This window comes from Vigna unguiculata, chromosome 2 (assembly GCF_037176805.1).
Source record: "Vigna unguiculata cultivar grain cowpea cultivar isolate G323 ecotype 2 chromosome 2, ASM3717680v1, whole genome shotgun sequence".
Classification (NCBI taxonomy): Eukaryota; Viridiplantae; Streptophyta; class Magnoliopsida; order Fabales; family Fabaceae; genus Vigna; species Vigna unguiculata.
This window is the reverse complement of record NC_140793.1, coordinates 29,443,441-29,463,144: the sequence shown is the minus strand read 5'-3', so window position 1 is coordinate 29,463,144 and position 19,704 is coordinate 29,443,441. Positions and strand designations below refer to the sequence as shown.

General features: G+C 30.3%; 2 protein-coding genes across 4 annotated transcripts; both read right to left on the bottom strand.

Annotated features, from left to right (window-relative positions):
• Positions 1 to 107: 107 nt before the first annotated feature.
• On the bottom strand, positions 108 to 4,461 carry LOC114173280 (SH3 domain-containing protein). 2 transcript variants are annotated; one of them, XM_028057565.2, is made up of 11 exons: positions 4,289 to 4,461; positions 4,096 to 4,187; positions 3,626 to 3,739; positions 3,466 to 3,535; positions 3,238 to 3,386; positions 3,028 to 3,129; positions 2,749 to 2,949; positions 2,014 to 2,076; positions 1,703 to 1,846; positions 1,010 to 1,084; positions 108 to 623 (listed from the first exon to the last, which is right to left on the bottom strand). In XM_028057565.2, exons 2-11 carry the CDS (start codon positions 4,153 to 4,155, stop codon positions 513 to 515), a joined length of 1,089 nt encoding a protein of 362 aa, XP_027913366.2. In that variant the 5' UTR covers positions 4,156 to 4,187; positions 4,289 to 4,461; the 3' UTR covers positions 108 to 512. The 2 variants fall into 2 exon arrangements, with proteins under 2 accessions (XP_027913366.2, XP_027913365.2); XM_028057564.2 differs by having other exon boundaries at positions 4,096 to 4,184.
• Positions 4,462 to 5,679: 1,218 nt separating this feature from the next.
• On the bottom strand, positions 5,680 to 14,232 carry FEI1 (Leucine-rich repeat protein kinase family protein). Of its 2 annotated transcripts, none has more exons than XM_028057561.2 (14): positions 13,994 to 14,232; positions 13,206 to 13,421; positions 12,614 to 12,749; positions 11,929 to 12,000; positions 11,759 to 11,830; positions 11,292 to 11,363; positions 10,937 to 11,008; positions 10,754 to 10,825; positions 10,277 to 10,371; positions 9,403 to 9,570; positions 8,947 to 9,279; positions 7,485 to 7,730; positions 6,936 to 7,069; positions 5,680 to 6,404 (listed from the first exon to the last, which is right to left on the bottom strand). In XM_028057561.2, the coding sequence occupies exons 2-14, from the start codon at positions 13,300 to 13,302 to the stop codon at positions 6,186 to 6,188; spliced, it is 1,788 nt and encodes a 595-aa protein (XP_027913362.1). In that variant the 5' UTR covers positions 13,303 to 13,421; positions 13,994 to 14,232; the 3' UTR covers positions 5,680 to 6,185. The 2 variants fall into 2 exon arrangements, with proteins under 2 accessions (XP_027913362.1, XP_027913361.1); XM_028057560.2 differs by having other exon boundaries at positions 14,002 to 14,227.
• Between the last annotated feature and the right edge of the window lie 5,472 nt (positions 14,233 to 19,704).

Here is a 19,704-nt window from a genome sequence, read left to right as displayed (position 1 = left end):
CTAAACCTTCATTTAGTTTTCAGATAAACCATCAACGCCATTTAAATTTCTGGGTCCCAATAACAGGCCAACTTTATTTCTGCCAGACTAGAAAGACATGATGCAACTAAAATATAAAATACTTTTTCCATATAGATAAATCGGAAGATTTCATAATACAGTGATTCTTGCCATGTCTTACTTACGAATTACAAACAATCCTATAGAATATGGACAGCATAAAAGTAACATTTAGCCACCTCACTAAGCTTTTCATCTCCAAAACTAAGTTCCTCAGAATGACAAAGGGTCTAAAAGAAAATGCATATAATATATCAATCTACAAATTCAAACTGTTATTTCCTATTGCAATTAAGCTCACATCACATATACAACACACTGCACAGATGACAGAACCACCCAAAAATAATAGCAAGCATATGCTATGGCTTTTCAAATGCACCTATTCCGTGAGTATAATATACAATTTTCACCTCACCTAATCAAAAGACCAATGTTGGTATTGAGTGACGTTATTCTGGTACCTTGTTGGCAGGTATCAAGTCCTGTCTCTGTACATAAGCAGTGGGAAACCATCCAGCATTGCCTTGGAATTCTCCTTCAGACCATCCATTCGGACCAACCTGCAAATGTAACCAACATACAGTGGTGAAAAGCTTCAATATTTCAGTAGTCTATTTCTTATGTTTAAGTAACAGATATTAGGTATTAGAGCAGTTGAAGGTATGAAAATCAAATAAATAAATTAACTTCAAAAGATTATTCACTTTTGGTCATTTTTCATATAAGTGAATTTTGATTTAATTTGAATGATATCTCTACTTTGCTCCTCTGCTTCTGCATCAATAGCCAAATGCTTTTTTATGAATCACAAGTCCAACCAATGGCAAAAAAGGTCCATCTTTAGCTCTTTATAAAAGCTTAAAAGTAACCTTATGAAGAGTCTGTTTGTGTAGAGTAAAAGTGAAGATGGATCACAAATAGCTGAACAGTTCTTAAAGAAATATACCTGGCGAACTACAACAAAATCATCAACTGATAGGCTTAACTCCCCCTCAGCTTGAGCATCAAATGGATGTACGACCTACAAGACAGATAATAAGGAACATGAATCAGTCCAGAAGATTCACATAAATGGAAGATTGTACGGCACTGAGTTCTAACAAATTTTGGATTATATCATATGAAGAGACATAAACTTTTATTTTGTACAAGTTTTTTTTGTCCTAGACCTCAGGTGAGACAATTATGCTATAATGGGAAAGATAAGAACACTATTATTAGCAAAAAAGTTCTACCCAAATACTTTGCACAAAGATTTGTCAATGTTTATGTGTACGAACGTGAATGTAATGATCTCATCACATTCATTATTTTACACATCTTGTTTTCAGCAGTACCTTCACCAAAAAGTATATGACAAACACAATTTGATAATGAAAAGAGGTATCTGGAGTTAGAAGCCAAATACTTTATGGCTTAAAATATATATAATATAACAAATATCCACAAATTCAAATATGCTGATAAGTATTAGCCAGTAATAGTAATATGAAGATCAGCATATGATATTGGTACCATTAAAAGGAAAAATAAATATCTGTATAGGCTTCATCTTGAGCTACAGTGAACTGGAAGAATATAGCTGGCATTATAAGAATATGTAGAGATAGTATTATTCATATGTTCACACATGACTTACCTTTGCAAAAAAGTAGGTGCCTGTTTGACTGTTGTGTTTATAATCAATGCCATTTGAAGCAGTATTCTCATCTGCAGGTTGATTATGTCCATCTCTTGGCGGTGGAACTGATGTAGCCTCTTTTGGTTGTTTCTCATCAGTTATCTAATTCCACATAACATCCAATATAAGATCCAGATTATTAATTTGATCGGCAACCTTGAATAATGGTTAGAATATATTCTAGAATTTAACATGCAGAATGGGCACAGGAACTAGTATCTATTTATTTTTCTGATTTGAAGGAAGAGTAAGGCTATATGCTGACTGACCTCAGTATATACTTTCTCTAGAATAATAAGGACATGCTGATGATAGGCTCTCTCTGCATCCACCTGCCATAAGGGGGAACAGATGAAAAAAGAAAGAATAGGCTTAGGGGAAGATTTCCTCAAGGCTCAAGAACCATACAACACAAAATTTAAAAAGAAAATAATGCATCCAACATATTCAGTTAAGAAAACATCAGTTACTATAATGAATGTAGGTTGTCGTTAGGGTTTTAATCACCATCATGTCAAGAAATCTAATTAGCTCATAACCAACCAAACCATAAGTATAGTGTAAAGATGTTTTCTTTTCTTTTCCTGGTTTTCATAGAGGAAGCAACTTGGTCCATGGCACAGTAAAAAAGAGTACAAGATTCCCACCTAGTGGGATCTGTGGCGGGCAAATCTTACCCCCACAACCACAAGTAAAGATAGTCCTAGGATTTAAACCCATGACCTCTAGGTCACAAGAGTTGCACTAAGGCCCACCCTCTGGTAAATGGCAACAACTTTTGTAAATGTAACATCATCTCTGGTATGAACAACAAATTTTGATGTTAGAAGATATGTTAGAATCCTACAGATATAGTACTTGTTGATATTAGAATGAATTAGATTGACTCTATATTATGTTGTTATGTATAATAATAATAATACTATAATACTAAATTTTGCTGTTAACCATCAATCAGCAATCACATTGCCAATAGTGTAATGCCACAAGGAACTTAGAAATACCATTGTACGAAGGCTCTGGAGAGTCATCTGTTGCTGTTGTTCTTCAACGGACAACATAGCAGCGGTAGCTTCTTTACCAAGTGCTGCCAAGGCAGATTTAAGTTCTTTCAACCTTGTTTCTGCATTCTGAAGCCTCACAGAACTCTCTGCAGAAACAGAAGAATTCCTCAACTTTGATCGACGCCTCAAAACTTCAGCAGCCTGATGAGAAGATATCTATGATAAATATCATGCATAGCATACCACCATATGCATGCCATTGTAGCAGTAAATTATTACCTGTGCTTCTACTTCTTGATGAAGTTTATCATACCGGTGAGTGAGATGGCGTGCATCCTCCAAAGGAGCTCCTGTTATTTGTGCCCGCAGTGGCTCAGAGATCTATACAAAACCTGAAGCAGAGTTAGAAGCAAGAAAGGCTATATTTCACAAAAATGACCTCTTTAAGACTATACTTGAGAGTACAAAAGAAATTCCCCAAAAGATTACCTGATCACCTAAGATCCCGAGCAAAGTTTCCCTCTCATTTTCCATCATATCATACGAGTTACCAAATTGAAGAGAAGCCCTTGCAAGAGGGTAACCACTACCAAGATTCTCAGTCCCATACCTACAGCAGTCCCTAGCCAACCTCCTCACTGAATCACAGAGAACAAAATATTAACTGAGGCATAAACCAAAATAACAGAGGTACAAAAGGCCAAAAGCAAAAGTTACCTATCTCCATCTGCTTGGAGCTAACAGAGATGAACCCTTCTATAGCTCGAACAATATGCCGCTGAAAATGCTGTTAAAAGACATAGGTTAAAAACATGACAAAAAAAGTTTCCTGATGAACCAGTTAAAGAAGATACATGGAGTGAAAATACAAAAGCACCTTAGCTGTCTTTGTGGAAGTGTATAACTTCTGAAGGTGCTGGTGACATTCAATTTCAGATTCATCAGTCATGAGCGGTTCATTGCTAATTTGACCCAACTGTCTAAGTATGGCCTGCAAGACAACAACATCATGGTAGAAGACCAAAGTCAAACAAATAAAACCACGAGATTGACCAGGAAAACCAAACCCAAATACAACCAATAGAAACAAACATGCAGAAAAAATACTTCGTGTTTAAGGTTCCCACTCCCATCAGTTCAAATCAAAGCAAAAGTAAAAATTATACTTTTCATACAAAATCCCACTGTTAAAAATTCAAGTTGAAATAACAAAAAGTAATATTATGATCCCATGCTACAGAAACACTCATAACCTAAAGAGTAAATAGTAACAGTACTCAATTGAGAAGCACCCCACAAAAAAAATTTCCAGTTTCATCTAAAAAGAAGACTAGGAATGATGATGACCTGCTGTTGCCTTGCAACTTGCTCCCTTAACTTGCTTGCTTGCTTCCGTATAGCATCCATTCTTCACCCTTTAATTACAATAAAAACAGCTACTTTGTTGCAGTCCAAACAGAAAATCATCAGAAAAAGATAATCTTGTATTGGGGTTTCAATTTATTCATGAAAAGGTGGAAAGAAGAGGATTGATAATTACCTGTAACTACCTGGCTGGCTGGGTCTTTCTAGATAGAGAGAGGGAGTAAAAAAAGGTGCCCACTTTGGAATAGTTGTGAGAAGAGAACAGAAGAAAACAGAGAAATTATGATAATAATTGAATGAATGAGTTATGAGAATGAAAGCGAAAACTGAATCATGTTGTAGGAGAAAGGAGAGAGAATCTTGTGGGCAAAAAAGCGTTCTTTTTAGACTATCACAGCACCGCACACGGACACGCGCTTGACTTTTCGACAAAAACCTAGTTAAAAATTGTTTCTTTGCTTCTTTTTTAATTATAGAAATGAAAGATAAAAAGAACAAATAAGACCATGTTATAATTTTATAATTTATTACTAAAATTTAAAATATTTCTCCTCAGCCAAACGAACTCTATATTTTACAATTCTACCAATTAAATAAATGATTTCCTGTTCACATGGTTAAATGGATTAAAACGATTTATTTTAATAAAATTAAGATTTAATTACTTTTTTTTTCCTTATATGTCAAGTTGATTTTCTTTCCTTTTATAATTTGATTTAATTTGTCTTTATTATTTTTTAAATAATTTAATTTAATTATTACCATTAGTTTTAACTATATAAAAATTAGTGTCACGTATTAATTTATAAAAATCTCTTTTACATGGGTCACTTTACAATTATGTCATAACATATTCAGTGTGACGTAACAGTAACATTATGATGTAACATATTGTTATATGAACAAAATACTAATTTAATCTTTACATTTATTTCTTTAGATTTAATTTAGTTTCAATTTTATAAAAATCAATTAATATCATTCTTCTTTAAATTGAAACAATTTTTTTTATAAATATTATGATGTCATTTTTACTAATATATATATATATATATATATAATATTGCATTAACAACAATTTGCCCTATTTTTTAAAATTACCGTAAAAAATTAATGGATCCTTAATCTAATTTCATTAAGAAATAGTATTGCATATCTTTTATCACAGTGAATGAATGTTATTTTAAATTGCTTTACTGCAAATAAATAATTTGATCTTTTTGAACGCCTCTAATGTATATTTATTCCTTAAACAATTAATTGAAGTTCCTAGAAGTATAAAAAAAAATTACTTCGTGTTATTAAGTTTTCTAAAATTATTTATTGTTAAAATATAATTTTAAAAACTAACTTAACGAAAAAAAAAGTATACTATTGTCATTAAACTATAATAATTAGGAATCATTTTGTAAAATTTACATAGTCAGATACTAATATTTTGTATTATTTCAATAAATTAACAATGTATCACACATATAAGACTCATTTGATTATTTACCCTTTGTTTTAATCAATAGGATCTGAATTTTGGTCCAAAGCATGAAGTTTACGACAAGCACAAGTGGATAAAAGAATGTAAAACACTAGACCAACCTGAAAGGTGAGAAGCACACTAGTTAGATGAATTGTTTTATGGGACATATATTACAAAAATAAATCACAAGAATCACCTGCAAGGGTAAGCCATCTGAACTTGTACACATTCATATACACTTAAATTGGAGTGAACAAATAGTAATAAAGATTACAATGCTAGCAAATAGAAAGGGAAAAATAACAACACAAGGGGGAAGACTGGAACGGCAACCGATCGAGTGACACAAGCAACTCCAAAGACTTAGAAACTTTGAACATGTCCAATGATGACATGTGACAGGGAACCACAACTTCTATAGTGACGTGGTGTAATGAAGGACCTCTTTCACTAAATTCCAGTTAAGAATGAATGCAACCGAGAGGAAAAGTAACACTGCAAACTCCGAGCCTCTTTCATAGCTTCTGACTTTCAAGTAATTTGCAGTGACATGGATGCAAACACAATAGCATACTTTTAGTTTGTCTTTGCAAGCTTTCTAATCGGAGCTGGAATCATAGAAGTCACTGGGGCATGGAGTTACGACCTCTGATTCAAACAATTGCACTACTCGATGCATAGTGGGTCGATCTTCTGGACTTGAGGAGACACACTGAATAGCCACAGAGAGCAAGGCATCAAGGCTCTCCATTTGCACCCCATCACATAGTGGGTCAACAATTTCCCTCGGCCTATTTTCTGTAATTAGAAAATTCAACTGCAAGCATAGCAAATATGTTGAGTTTGAGTACTGATCCATTACATTGGAATAGCAACATGATCGGCTTGCTTAATAATCATCTAAAAAGTACACAGCAGGTGTATATACCTAAAACATGAAATTTGGCTCATCTGAAGTGCACTGGTATTGCGCGAAGTGATAACCATTTATTAGAAAATAATGCGTTTATATAGTTGTAAAATTTATGCATTTGCTGAACAAATTATGAAATTGTTAAAACCCTCGGTTATTGATTTTCCAGGGAATTATTATCACTCCACACTTTACTCTCTAAGAGAACCAATCCCAACAAGATGACAATAAATTTCAATTACTCACTCAACCCACACTATGCTGATTATATTGGCTGCCATAAGGAAACCCATTGGACAACATAAGGTGTTATACTATCAAAGTTAACAAAAGATACCTTAATGGGTGTTTATATTTAGTTATTCAAAAAACAAAACAAAAAAATGGAGAGATCAAAACTTGTACTAAAATTTAATATTTAGGTAAATGACATACCCAACCAACAATATTGAGACCCTTTTCGATGAATGCTGCATCTGTTGGCCGCTTTCCACTCAGCACTTCAAGTGTCAACACACCAAAACTATACACATCAGACTTCTCAGTTGCTCTACCGCTTTGCATATACTCTGCCATGAAATAACGGATGCTTGGTTAGACAACCATGGAGTTAAAAGGAGTGAAAAATGAAAGAAAAATTGAAAATAACTTCTCCATAGATAAAATTAGTTTATACAAAAACTAATTTCTAGAAGTTTTCTTATGTAATTTTTCTAAATTTGTACTTTTAACTTGCACTATTATTAGCCTATAGAGAAAGATAGTCATGTGAATTATATTATATCATATGAACTTGCAACTTCTCTTCATACAAATGCTATAAATGACAAAAGAGATAACGGAGTAAACGTCCAGGCAGTTTAAGACCACCTAGTGACTAGTTATACACATACATCCAACAACAAAACAACTTCATTAAGAGTTTAAATGCTAAATACCATCAACCATGCCCCCAGCGGTGATCAGAACTTCTACATTGCTTACCTGGAGCAAGATAACCAAATGTTCCAGCAACAATAGTGGTGATGTGCGATTCTTCATCCTCCAGCAGTTTGGCAAGTCCAAAATCAGATACCCGAGCTTCCAAGTTTCCATCAAGCAAAATGTTACTCGATTTAATGTCTCGGTGTATAATCCTAGGGGAGCAATCATGATGTAAGTAAGCAAGCCCTTTTGCAGCTCCCATGATTATATTTAAGCGTGAATCCCAGTCTAGTTGCTCAGCCCTTTCTGTGTGATGCATCAAAAACACCATTATCGCACCAAAATGATTTAATCAAAGATAAGATCAAGTGAAAATGTAAGTTCACAAAAAGTAAGTTTTCAGAAATGATTATAGTTGATATTGATACACAACATACAATTCACTTCAAACATATTAGTATCTGTATGACACTTCAGAATTGAACAAAGCTTTAGAAATATATCCAATCGAACAAACTAAAAAGAATATTGCATTGTATTGGCAACCAAGGAAAGCCACATTGAGCAATATTTAATACCTTTAAGAAATACTCCTTTTAGGCTCAAATATATGTAAACATACATAATTTCACACGTTCATTTGATTTTCTTGATATCTTATAATAAAAGAACTACATGCTCTAAACTACCCATAATCAAATTTATTTTGAAGATGAAGCTCACATTTGAATTAACTTAAGAGTAATTTTGAATAATGACATTAAATAGGGTGAACTAGTTTAAAATTGCTTATATTTAAGTCCACCAAATCTTTTACTTATATTTTTCAGTCCAAAGGAGTAACTATTAAATAAAATGAAACTTCCTTTTTAGGACAGATCGTGCTTCCTGTAAATGAGCCCTTTCCAGGAAAACTAGTTATAAAGCATTTCCCATTTGGCGTAATCACTATTATACAGAACATAAATTCACAAACATTTTCAGATTATTGATGTCTACTTATATCCACTATTTAATATGATATTGTGCTCCTGGAACTAGAAGGAATGCCATCTAGGTTGAGCAACAATGCCTGCTGTACTAGCTTTCATGTTAATTGAATTTGCACCAATAAATGCAGCATAAATGAAAAGGCCTTATTTAACAACCAAAGCATGATATCCCAAGCAAATATAAGCTATAATAACCAAATCCTGATTCATCAAAAGCGTTCCATATAAAATAATCATCAGTTGAGTAGGTATTTCATATCCAAAAAGCATTGAAGATTCACATGAGCTGCTTTGGTGAAACAATGGTTGCCATATTTGCTTAATAATGAATACTCATAACAAATTACATAGATATTTATGTTTTGACCTATTTTCAGAGAGTTACTAAGCGTTCTTAAGTGATCAGTTGGTTTATAAGGAGAACTAAATGATAACTACCACATGAACCATTTACTCCGTAATTACCAGATGCCCACCTTAAAGTTTCATACTTCTACCCAAAAATACAGGCATTCAACAAGAGATCTTACCATGAAGAGCTTCATCAAGACTACCACCTGGTAGGTAATCATATATTAACAACTTCGATGTTGGTGAATTGCAATATCCTCGTAAGTTCACTAGATAACGATGTTTGATGCTACCAAGAATTTCAAGCTCCCTCTCAAAAAAACGATCAAACCCCTCATTCAACTTTACAATCCTTTTCAAAGCAAAGACATTCCCATCGTCCATTGCAAGCTTGTAAACAGTTCCAAATCCCCCAATCCCTATTATGTGTTCTTCATTCAAAGTCTCTAGTTTCTTAATGATGTCTTTTGAAGAATATGGCAGGTCTCCATGAAACATCACAATTGATGCACCTACAAGACATTTGGACATTTTAATTTTTACGGATTTCTCAAAGCATATATAAAGTAGAAAAAAAAAAAATAGAAAACTCAAATGGGGTCTATGTGCAAGCTAACGAGAGATAAGGAGTAAACCTGCGCCAACATCCATTGCGAGGCTTATTCTGTCATTTTTACCAAACTTCTTGTAGAGGAAACAACCCCAGAAGCACATAAGTGCTACCAAAAGTAGAGCTCCCACAGTTGCTGATGCACTGATGAGCAGCCGGCCAGAATATTTCTTCTTTCCCATTTGATTTTGGTCTATAAGTGCAAAGTAATAAAAATAAAAATGGTATTTTGACAATGTAATTAAATTGTCTGTATTATATACAACAGAGTCAAAACCATTGTCATGAAGACAAAATTGAGTTGGTAAATCCATTTCAGGCGATGACAACATACAAAAAATGAGACATAATAGGACCTGAGAATTATGAAGTGCCTGACCCGCATCAAATAGTATAGCATACTCAGGGGAGTACTTATATGCTTTGCTCCCTCCCTTACCAGCTAGCTTTCATATTTTACTTAATATGTGTCACGTGACTCACATCACATGAGTATCCCCTAATATGCAATTATTTTTTTTAGCATGTTTTTGATTAATTTGTAAACTTAAATTTGAATAAAATTCAATTTGCAAACTGAGTTTGCAAAAGCAGACTCAATATTGAAACTTGGTTTGATGCCTAATAATTATGCAATCAAATCATATCTCTAGCATTATCATTCCCATTTCTTTTCTTTTGCTACCCCTAAGCTTGGCATTACTACCATAGAATATAGTTGGTCGTATAACACCCCCCCCCCCCCCCCCAATGCCTTTCTCTATTTTAACCACCGTGTATCTACTTGAAAAAGATTATATTAAAAAAAAAAAACAATGCATCATTAAACAAAAGAAGGAAAACTTGATATGAGATCAAATAAAGGATAAATACTAGATTAAAAAAACACACAGCTTTACCTGAGGAAGCAGATTGAGTATTGGTCCCCGGTGAACCGTCATCTTTACATGTTGAATTGATTTTCACTCCGCACAGACCACGATTTCCAACAAAGCTGCAGGAAGGCATAATATGCTTGTTTCAATATTGTAAAATGGATTTAATTCCTTTGAAATTGACTGCTATATTCGGAGTGTCTAGTATCATTGATCACAAAAAGCAAAGTAAACATTAAAAACATAATTATTGACGACATTAATGTCAAGACTTAATATATCTATTAAAATACCAACTGGCATAACAACATAAAAATAAAATTATCATAAAACTAGATTCTGTCTAAAAACAAAATATTTCTTTTAAATTCTCTCTGAAATCTAATAAGTTAAATAAATTATTATTATTATTAATATATTTAATTAAAACTCAACTTTAATAAAATAAAAAATCAGCACTTGGCTTACGGAACATCTATAAACAGGAAAGGCCATACTTACGAGCTTCCAGTAAAGTTTCCAAGGACACCATCAGAAGGTATAGGTCCGACCAGAAAATTGGTTGATACATTGCTTCAAAAACACGACCACAATGGTAAAAGATTCATTTTGATGTAAAATAACAAATTAATAAAATATGCATAGAGAAAGAAGTATCACAGCGGAAAAGAAAAGCCTACATACAAATTTTTGAGATTGTACAACTTCCCAAGTGATGCAGGAATATTCCCACTGAGGGAATTGCTCGAAATGTCCCTGTAAAATAGGGAGATATATTGTTGAATATGATGTCTGAATGACTGTAACACCAAAACTAAAGAATTTGAATTTGTTTAAAAAAGGACGAACTAGAAAATTCACTAAATAACTAAAAATAGATAATCATCTGAAGTACTACTTTTTCTTTCCCTTTATTCTTTCAGTGCCCAACTTTTAGGTCATTTATTCTTCGAACGAAAACAGAATGAATGCACAATACAATACACCCAAATAATTAAATACAAACAACCAAGAGAAGCAAGAACTAAAAGAAACTCACAAATTTATGAGCAGCGAAAGGTTTCCTATTTCACTTGGAATGATTCCACTAAGGTAATTACCCTGTAAAAATCTGCATAACCAAAATTAGTAGTTATTACCAAGTAGTAATAGAACAATTGGGTTTAGTAGTTATATAACTTCTATTGGAGAAATTAGTTTAAGAAAAGGAAGTGTGTGAATAAGACAATAACAGCAAATGTCATACTAGAAGTTAAAATGAAAAATATAATAACTCTAGCATAAATGATAAATAGATTGCAAACACACAGAGACACATACACGTATAAGTAAAAAACAATCTGAATAAGTATGTGCATCACCAAATTTAACATAACTGATATGATTTCATAAATTTGCATTATCTTGACATCAACAACTAAGATAAACGCAGATGATTTTCTGAGGTAAACAGCAAAAAAAGAGCATGGAACAGAACTAGGCAAATGAACCGAACTTAATACATACATTCCCTCCAATGCAGTGCAATTTCCCAATTCTGACGGAATTGTCCCATAGAAATTGTTGTTATGCAGAGCACTACAACAGATACATAATCGTTATATAAGCAAATACATAAAAGCGCCAAATAACTTAAAAGAAAATATATCTACAATCAAAATTTTAAAAATACGTACAGAACCCTCAGACTCTCGAGCTTCCCAAGGTCAGGTGATATAGACCCACTTAACTTATGGTGAGATAGACTCCTAGAATATTACCAAGGAAAGTAAAGTTAGATAAAGAATTCATACAAAACTGTCAGCAAGTCTCCTGTCATGTATTGATGAAACTATTTTCTAAAGTTAAGAAGTTCCGGAACCAAAATATCACACAGATGCAATCATTCAAGGAAATTTACACATAAAAACAGTGCATTCTATTCTGATTTAATTAAACCCTACCCCAATGCAAAACCCAGAAAATGAATGGGTGATTAACTCCCTATGTGTAAGAATTTTAGTCTAGCATTGAGCTATGACAAGATCATAGACTAAACAAGTAAGAAACTGAAAGTAGCGTAATGGTTCATGAGAAACATCAATCAGCACTAGCTGCAAGAATTAGGCAATAGTTTTGTGTACAAAATCTATAGTCTAAATCAGATTATAAATGCTCCAGATGTGGTAAAAAATCCAATTAAGCTTGGTATTAGTCTGGTTTTTGGTATTTATGAACGCAAAAACAACATAATACGGTCTATTTACCATTTAAATAATAGATGTGACAAAATACACTGGTCAATCAAACACTTTCATCCCTAATAAAATGTCTTAGAGTAATCTAGACAAGAAATATCTCATAATCATTATAAAAACTCACAGATGTGTTACTCTTTTGGTTTTCGGATCACATTTCACTCCTTTCCATTTACATGGGTCAGGATCCTCTGGCCTCCACTGTAATAGGATACCATCAGAATTAACAACTGCTGTCCTAAAGCTGAGAAGCACCTCACCTACAGATGTCAGAGTATATGATATCAAAATGATCATGCATCAGCCAAATGAAACTAGTAAAATTCTAATTTTGATAAAGTACCATCAGATAACAACTCCACGCAAGAAGGTGGTAAAGATCAATAGTAGATTTCGTAAAATGTGTTTTTAGTCCAATAAAATTATTATGGAATCAAAGTGAAAAATAGCACTAGTTTCAATCAAACTGAGAGACATAACAGATATATGTAAAATTACGACAACAACAAAGTTTTATCTCACTCGATGAAGTCGACTACGTAGATACCGCAACGCAATTTAGAGTGATTAAAAACCAAATATATGTATGGTTGTGTACAGATTGTGAGATGCATGATATAAATGTGATAATATTAGAAGCAGGATTATATCCTAATTAACAATAGCCTCAAAAGCAATAAGTTAAATAGAAGTGTAAGAAATAAATATGATCATACCATCGGGAGTGATAGCATTGCTCTTAATGATTACAACATGTAGCAGCACAATCAAAAGAAGCCACGGCCATTGCCATTTCAAAAGACAAATGCCCATAGCAACACTGCTCAGTAAGAATATAGCTAATAGAAGTCATATGAGAAAAATGTCTCGCTCCACCATGTAGTTATCTAGTTGGCACGAACATCAACACCGCAGACAAACGTAGACACCGCCTGCAACAGGAAAAAAAATTAAATGTTATCCGCAAAGAAATTACTAAAGACAGGAATCATAATTGTTATTTATAACAAACTCATCAACGGAAATTAAACCTGACAAGAAAATAAAATAATTCGGCAGTTATGAAAATCAATTGCTCACACTAAAAAACACTTCACAGCCAGAATATATATAACCACAGAAACGAATGAATAAATAACTAAAAAATACTAAATAAGTTTTCTATATTTGAACTTTTGATGCATATGAACAAAAGCAGTAACAAGCACTTGCAGCATAGCAAATGCTTCAACCTGAGTTCAAAAGTTTTCAACTGAAACGCAGCAAAAGAGATGAAAGTGGCAGCGAAGCAGACTAGGTAAACAGCTAGAAAAGCTTAGCAGTTCAGTTACAGTACTAGAGTGAAGAGAAACTCAATTCAGCATTTCAAATCAAAAGCACTGAATGTGCAAGCATCGAATCGAAGCTAATTAACACGCCACAACAGCGATTGCGAATTTGTGGCGTTTTTCAGTTTACAGAAAATCGAGGTAACTGAAGATAGAACGAGAGTGAGAGGTCGCACGCAATGACCTGGATTTCGATCTGAGATGCGCGAGAGTGAGAGAGAAATGCAGGTTGAGCTGTAAAGGAATAACAAACAAAAACGTTAAAATAAAACCCTCTCTCTCTCTCTTTCTTTCTCTCGGTTCGTTGTGTTGTGGTGAGCCTGAGATTTCTGTGATTCCAAAGAGCGAGTGCGAGAGTGCGAGTGTGCGAGTGAAGGTGTGTGTGCGCGTGTGAGTGAGAGTGTGAATAGATGCTGCTTGCTATGTTATGTTATACACGCTCGAGAATTAAAGAGGAACCAATTGGAGCAAGGCTGTTCCGCACGTGACAACATTGACACGCCGCACGTGCGACCGACGCCTTCACATTAGAACCCTGTCACAGCTCATAGCACACAAAAATGACGCCTGTAAGATTTTTCAACACTTATCCCTTATTTTTCTCAGACATTAATTTTCAAACGTGTTCCTTTTATTAATTAATAAATCGCCAGAGTAACTTAATATGTACACAAAAAATTCACATTTAATTTTCTGAAATTAAAAAACATGTCTGTTAGAAAGGAAAAATAGTAATTGAGTATGCCAATAATTTATTCCTTTCTCTTAAAATGTAACAGAAAAAAAAAAGGAATTACGTTTTTTTGTTCTGTTAAGATATTTTAAAATAGATAGGATGTATTAATGTTTAAATCTAAGATGGATGAGAACAATTAAGGTAATATTTAATATTTAGAGTATGTTAGTATATAATGTTTAAATCTAAGATGGATAAGAACAATTAAGGTAATATTTAATATTTAGTTTATGTTAGTATATAAAGTTTTTTCCCATGTAATATGACATAATTTTTCTATTTAATTAAGATTTTAAAATCATTATTTATTACACGTTTTCTAAGGGCAAATTTATATGTATGTCTATATAACTTTGTATATGGTATAAATAAACTAGAATGAAGATAAGTATTGTTATTTGGGTTATATGAAAATGGAAAGAAGATTAAATGGTTGAGACACAAATAAGGGAGGAAACAAAAATGTAATGAATTTCATGCTAAAGTCTATTTCTTTCCGGTTTAGAAAAAAAAGGTTGGATTTAAAATATGAAAGTATTCTTGAAATTTAAAATATTGTTAATCTTTTAATTGGTAATATATAATTTTAATAGATGTTTTCTTGGCTAGTTTTTTTCTTCTTTTATTTAATTTAATTTAATTTTACTTTTATTTTATTTTCTTCTAAGCCTAAAGCATAATATTAATGATATTAATAATATATGTATATAAATATACAAATAAATAAATATTTTTTTTAGTTTGTAGTGTTAATTATATATATATATATATATATATATATATATATATATATATATATATATATAATATGGCGGATTTCTCAAGGGAGTGGACAAGTCATGTATTTTTACATTTTTTTGAAATTTTTAATTTTATTTATCGGGAATTTTAAAGTTTTTAAAAATTTTAAATTATGTATGGTATATATCGAGAATAAATGAAAATTAAATTAGGAAATTTTTATTTTTTTATAAACCACAAATGATAATAAATAATAAAAAACAAAATTAAATATAAAAAAATTAATATTTATTAAAATACTTTTTTTTTAAGTTAGACAAAGACTCTCTATTTTTGTTTTAATTTTTTTGTTTTTTCTTTCATTTCTGAAAAAAATAAATTGTTTCATTAGTAAAATATTAATTGAATAGTTAGCATTATTTTTTTTATCTCATAAGTCTTGTATATTAATTCTTTACGAATATAAAAGAAAAAAAATCACTATGTGTTCTATTGTATCCGATTTTTAACTATGGTTGGATTATCATAAATTTTCTTTTTAGTAATTACATCTCTAAATTTTTTATTAGATTATGATACATTATTATTTAATTTTAAACTTAATATATATATATATATATATATATATATATATATATATATATATATGGGTATTGATGAAAAATAAAGTAATAAATTTATTCTTTATAAGTGATAAAAGGAAACCAGGGTCCATTCTCCAATTTTTGAATTACTTTTATATTTAGGTAATATATTATAAATTAATAAATTAAATTAAATATTTTTTTCTTTTGTAAAATATAATATTTAATGTTAATAAATGTTTTCTATAACTTATTTATTATTTTTCTCTCATTTTTTATCTGTTTTTTTTCATTCTTGAAAAATAAAATTCTTTATTGTTTTTACTTGATAGTGAAATATTAGTTTATTTTCATGAGCATCTTGTAAAAAATATTAATTTTTTATTTTATGAATATAGAATAAAAATATTGTATTGTGTGTTTTCTATAAATAGATTTTAATTGTGATTTGATTATCATCGATTTTTCTTTTAGTATTTACGTCTCTCAATTTTTTATTAGATTATAATAAATTATTTTTTAGTTTTGTTTTTTTAAAATAGGTATCTTGATGAAGAAAAAATAATGAACTCAATATTTAAAATTGAAACTACTTGTGAAGATGAAAAAAGAAAAATTCAAATTCTTCATATATTCTGAAGCATGATACTTATGATTCAATTCTCAATTGGATGAGTCATTTCTTAAGATTCAAAGAATTATATATGAGAAGTTTTACATTAATTCTTTGGAACATGATCCAGGAAAAGGTCTTCAAATATGGAAATATTCAATGAGTCAAATAGATGAAATTATAATAACTTATTTAAAATGGGGTCCATATCAAATCCAACTTGAAAACTATCATTTTTTTGAAGGAAAAACATTCAAGGAGATCTCAATTTAAATGGTTTAAATATTTTCCTTCTTGACTAGAGTATTCCCTGACTAATTATGAAACTTATTGTTTGACATATTATTTATTTAGTTCAAAGTTAGATGGTTGTTCCATGTTATATGTGTTTACTAAACAAGGTTTTAGATCATGGAAAAAAATTAATGTATGAAAAAAAATATGCATTTCTTAACCACGTTGAAGATAGTCCTTGTTCACCACATAACAAATGAAAGCTTATGAGGACTTGTTAAATCAATCTATGCACATTAATAACATTATAAACTATAGCAATGCAATGAAAACGTGTGTGATTTATGTTTTAGTTATGTTATACTAAATTATATATTTATTTTTTATTGTATTAGCAACGGTAATTAAATATATAAATTCTGTCTCTCCTAACAATGTTAATCAAGATATGCATTACTCTTAAAACGAGTTTTTTACTCACAATACATTAAAAAAGAAATAGAAATTTCTTTTAGTTTTGATTGAATCAATAATAAATTCAATATATATATATATGATTTTTGTTTATTGTTCAATTATACAAAATCGTGTATTAATTATTATTTTATCAGTAAAAATAATTAAATATATAAATTTTAAATGTATTCTCTAACTAAATATATACATACATATTTCATATTCATAATATACATTCTAATTTTTACAATATCATAAATTCAATTACAAATAAAAAATATTTTCCCTTGGGTTCAGAAGAAAGAAACACTATTTTTCCTCATCACAGCTTAAGAAAATGTATAATTGATTTTCAAAATCATATAAGTCCAAAATTTCTTAATTTCTTATTTTCACTCTTATGCATGTTAATTTTAAAAAATATGAGAAATTTGAGGTGAAAAATAAAAAAGAAACGAGAGGTGAGAAATCTACGAAGACATGGAGAGAGAATTGGAAGAAAGAAGACGAGGGTCTTGCGTATGGGATTTACAACAAATTTATTAACTCTTAACATTTATCTTAAATATCATATTTATCATATTTTTAATTGTTTGATAACATATTTTTTATATTGATAATATATAAAATTACAGTCTATTTTTAAGAATATTTGTTTTAAAATCATTTTTATCCATTGCCTGTTTTGACACCTGCATTTGCGGTAATATTTTAAAATTAATTTAAAGCATTTAAACTGACATCAGAAAAACATTATATTTATTTATAACCACTCTTTAAAGATCATCTAACTCTTAACTTCTAAGGAAAAAAAAAGAAGGTAATTTTAAGTGATAAAGTCTAATTGTCCCAACCTTTTAAGAAAAATGAAAATCTTCAAAAAGTTTTGTTAATCGTGAAGATAGTCATAAAAGATGCCTCTTGGTTTTTCTTAAATAGGTGCAATTTCGGATAAAAAGACTAACTTATTCGGTAGAAGAAGTTTGACAGAGAAAAAAAGTCGGTTTTCTTTATAAAGATAAATTATCTATCTTTGAAATGTTAATGTAATTGAATGTCAAAATTAATAATAATATCTAACATATATTTATTTTAAAAGTTATCATCTAAAAACCAAAAAATGTTACGAACTTTAAAACATATATACAAGATAGTACATCACAATTTTAATCATGTACATGAAGCTAAAAATAAAAAGGAGAATAAAATCACCTATAACTTACTAAAAATATTAGGAAAAAGAATTAGGTACGTTCTCATGTGAAAATTTGGTGATACCATTTATTATTGTGTTCAGCGTGTCCTCATTCATGTTTTCTCAAGAATAAAAAGATATTCCATGAATATTTCTTAAGTTTCCTTTAAATGTTGTAAAAGAAGACAAATTACTCGTGTACTTGAAGCGGATACTTATTGTACTTTAATAAAAAGAAAAAATCATTGTATTTTTTGTTCAAAATATAATTAATATATTTTTTATTGTTTATTGTCATTTATATTTTTCAAGAGTTAAATATCTTTTTAGTCGATAAATTTTAATGCGAAATAAAAATCATCTTGTAACATCCTATTTTAGTAGTATAAAACTATTAAAATAAGACATTTTATAATAATAATCAAAGATAGATTAACGGAATAAAAATTATATTAACACATTCATTTAGGAATTCAGACTATGAATATATACTATTTATACAACAACACCAAATCTTTAAAGGTATTCCAATACTTAACGTTCTAATTAAGGATGTCAACGGGACGGGTAGTAGTTTCCTCGTACCCTATCCGCTGAATAAATATTCGTCCCATATCCGTTATATGCGGGTATTCGTCTATTTTTTTCATATCCGCGAGATTTTATATTGGCTAGTTTAGAGTTTTAAACGAAAACAAGGTTTTACACATCCTATTAAGAACTTTGATATATTTTGGTTCAAATGCTTTAAGAATGAATAAATATTTTTAACCCAATTATCTTAAATTTTTTTTAATCTCAAACGTATTTTATTCTAACATGTCGATGTTTACACTTTAATATCAATTAAAAAATATATTTTTAAAAAAAATTTAATTGAATTAAAATAATTATTCATTCTTTTTTTTTTAATTTAGTAACAACAATGTATTAAATTTCAAAGACGAATTTTAATCTTAAATCTAAAAATCCAAAAACTAAAATATATTTAGCCCTATTTTCAATGAATTTAGGCTTTCTTTTTCCATAAAAAATTTACTATTTTGCATGTTTAAAATTAGCCGTGAGATTGTGAACGATATCAAAATTTACTTTTATTCACACCCTTTTATATTTATGTATTTTATCATATTAGTTTTTACATATAAGCAATACAATTATTTAAAAAATCTGCAAGGACAAACAAAGGGTTCACGACAAGTCAACATGGGTTTTATTTTTAATCGATATGCACAAACTTGATTGTTTTAATTGTGCATAAAAAATAAAAATAATTAATAATATTTTTATTCTCTAAATTATAATACTAATTTTATTTTCGTCCATAT

Bases quoted from the DNA above. Each gene is read 5' to 3' on its own strand.
- LOC114173280 (XM_028057565.2), bottom strand. From the start codon at position 4,155: ATGGATGCTATACGGAAGCAAGCAAGCAAGTTAAGGGAGCAAGTTGCA. The intron at 3,387-3,465 runs GTAACTTTTGCT...TCTGTGATTCAG, and splicing joins CTCCAAGCAGATGGAGATAG to TGAGGAGGTTGGCTAGGGAC. The intron at 3,130-3,237 runs GTAATCTTTTGG...GGTTTTGTATAG, and splicing joins TCGGGATCTTAGGTGATCAG to ATCTCTGAGCCACTGCGGGC.
- FEI1 (XM_028057561.2), bottom strand. From the start codon at position 13,302: ATGGGCATTTGTCTTTTGAAATGGCAATGGCCGTGGCTTCTTTTGATT. The intron at 12,001-12,613 runs GTGAGTTTTTAT...GTAATATTCTAG, and splicing joins ACCAAAAGAGTAACACATCT to GAGTCTATCTCACCATAAGT. The intron at 11,009-11,291 runs GTGAGTTTCTTT...CCTATTTTACAG, and splicing joins CTTTCGCTGCTCATAAATTT to GGACATTTCGAGCAATTCCC.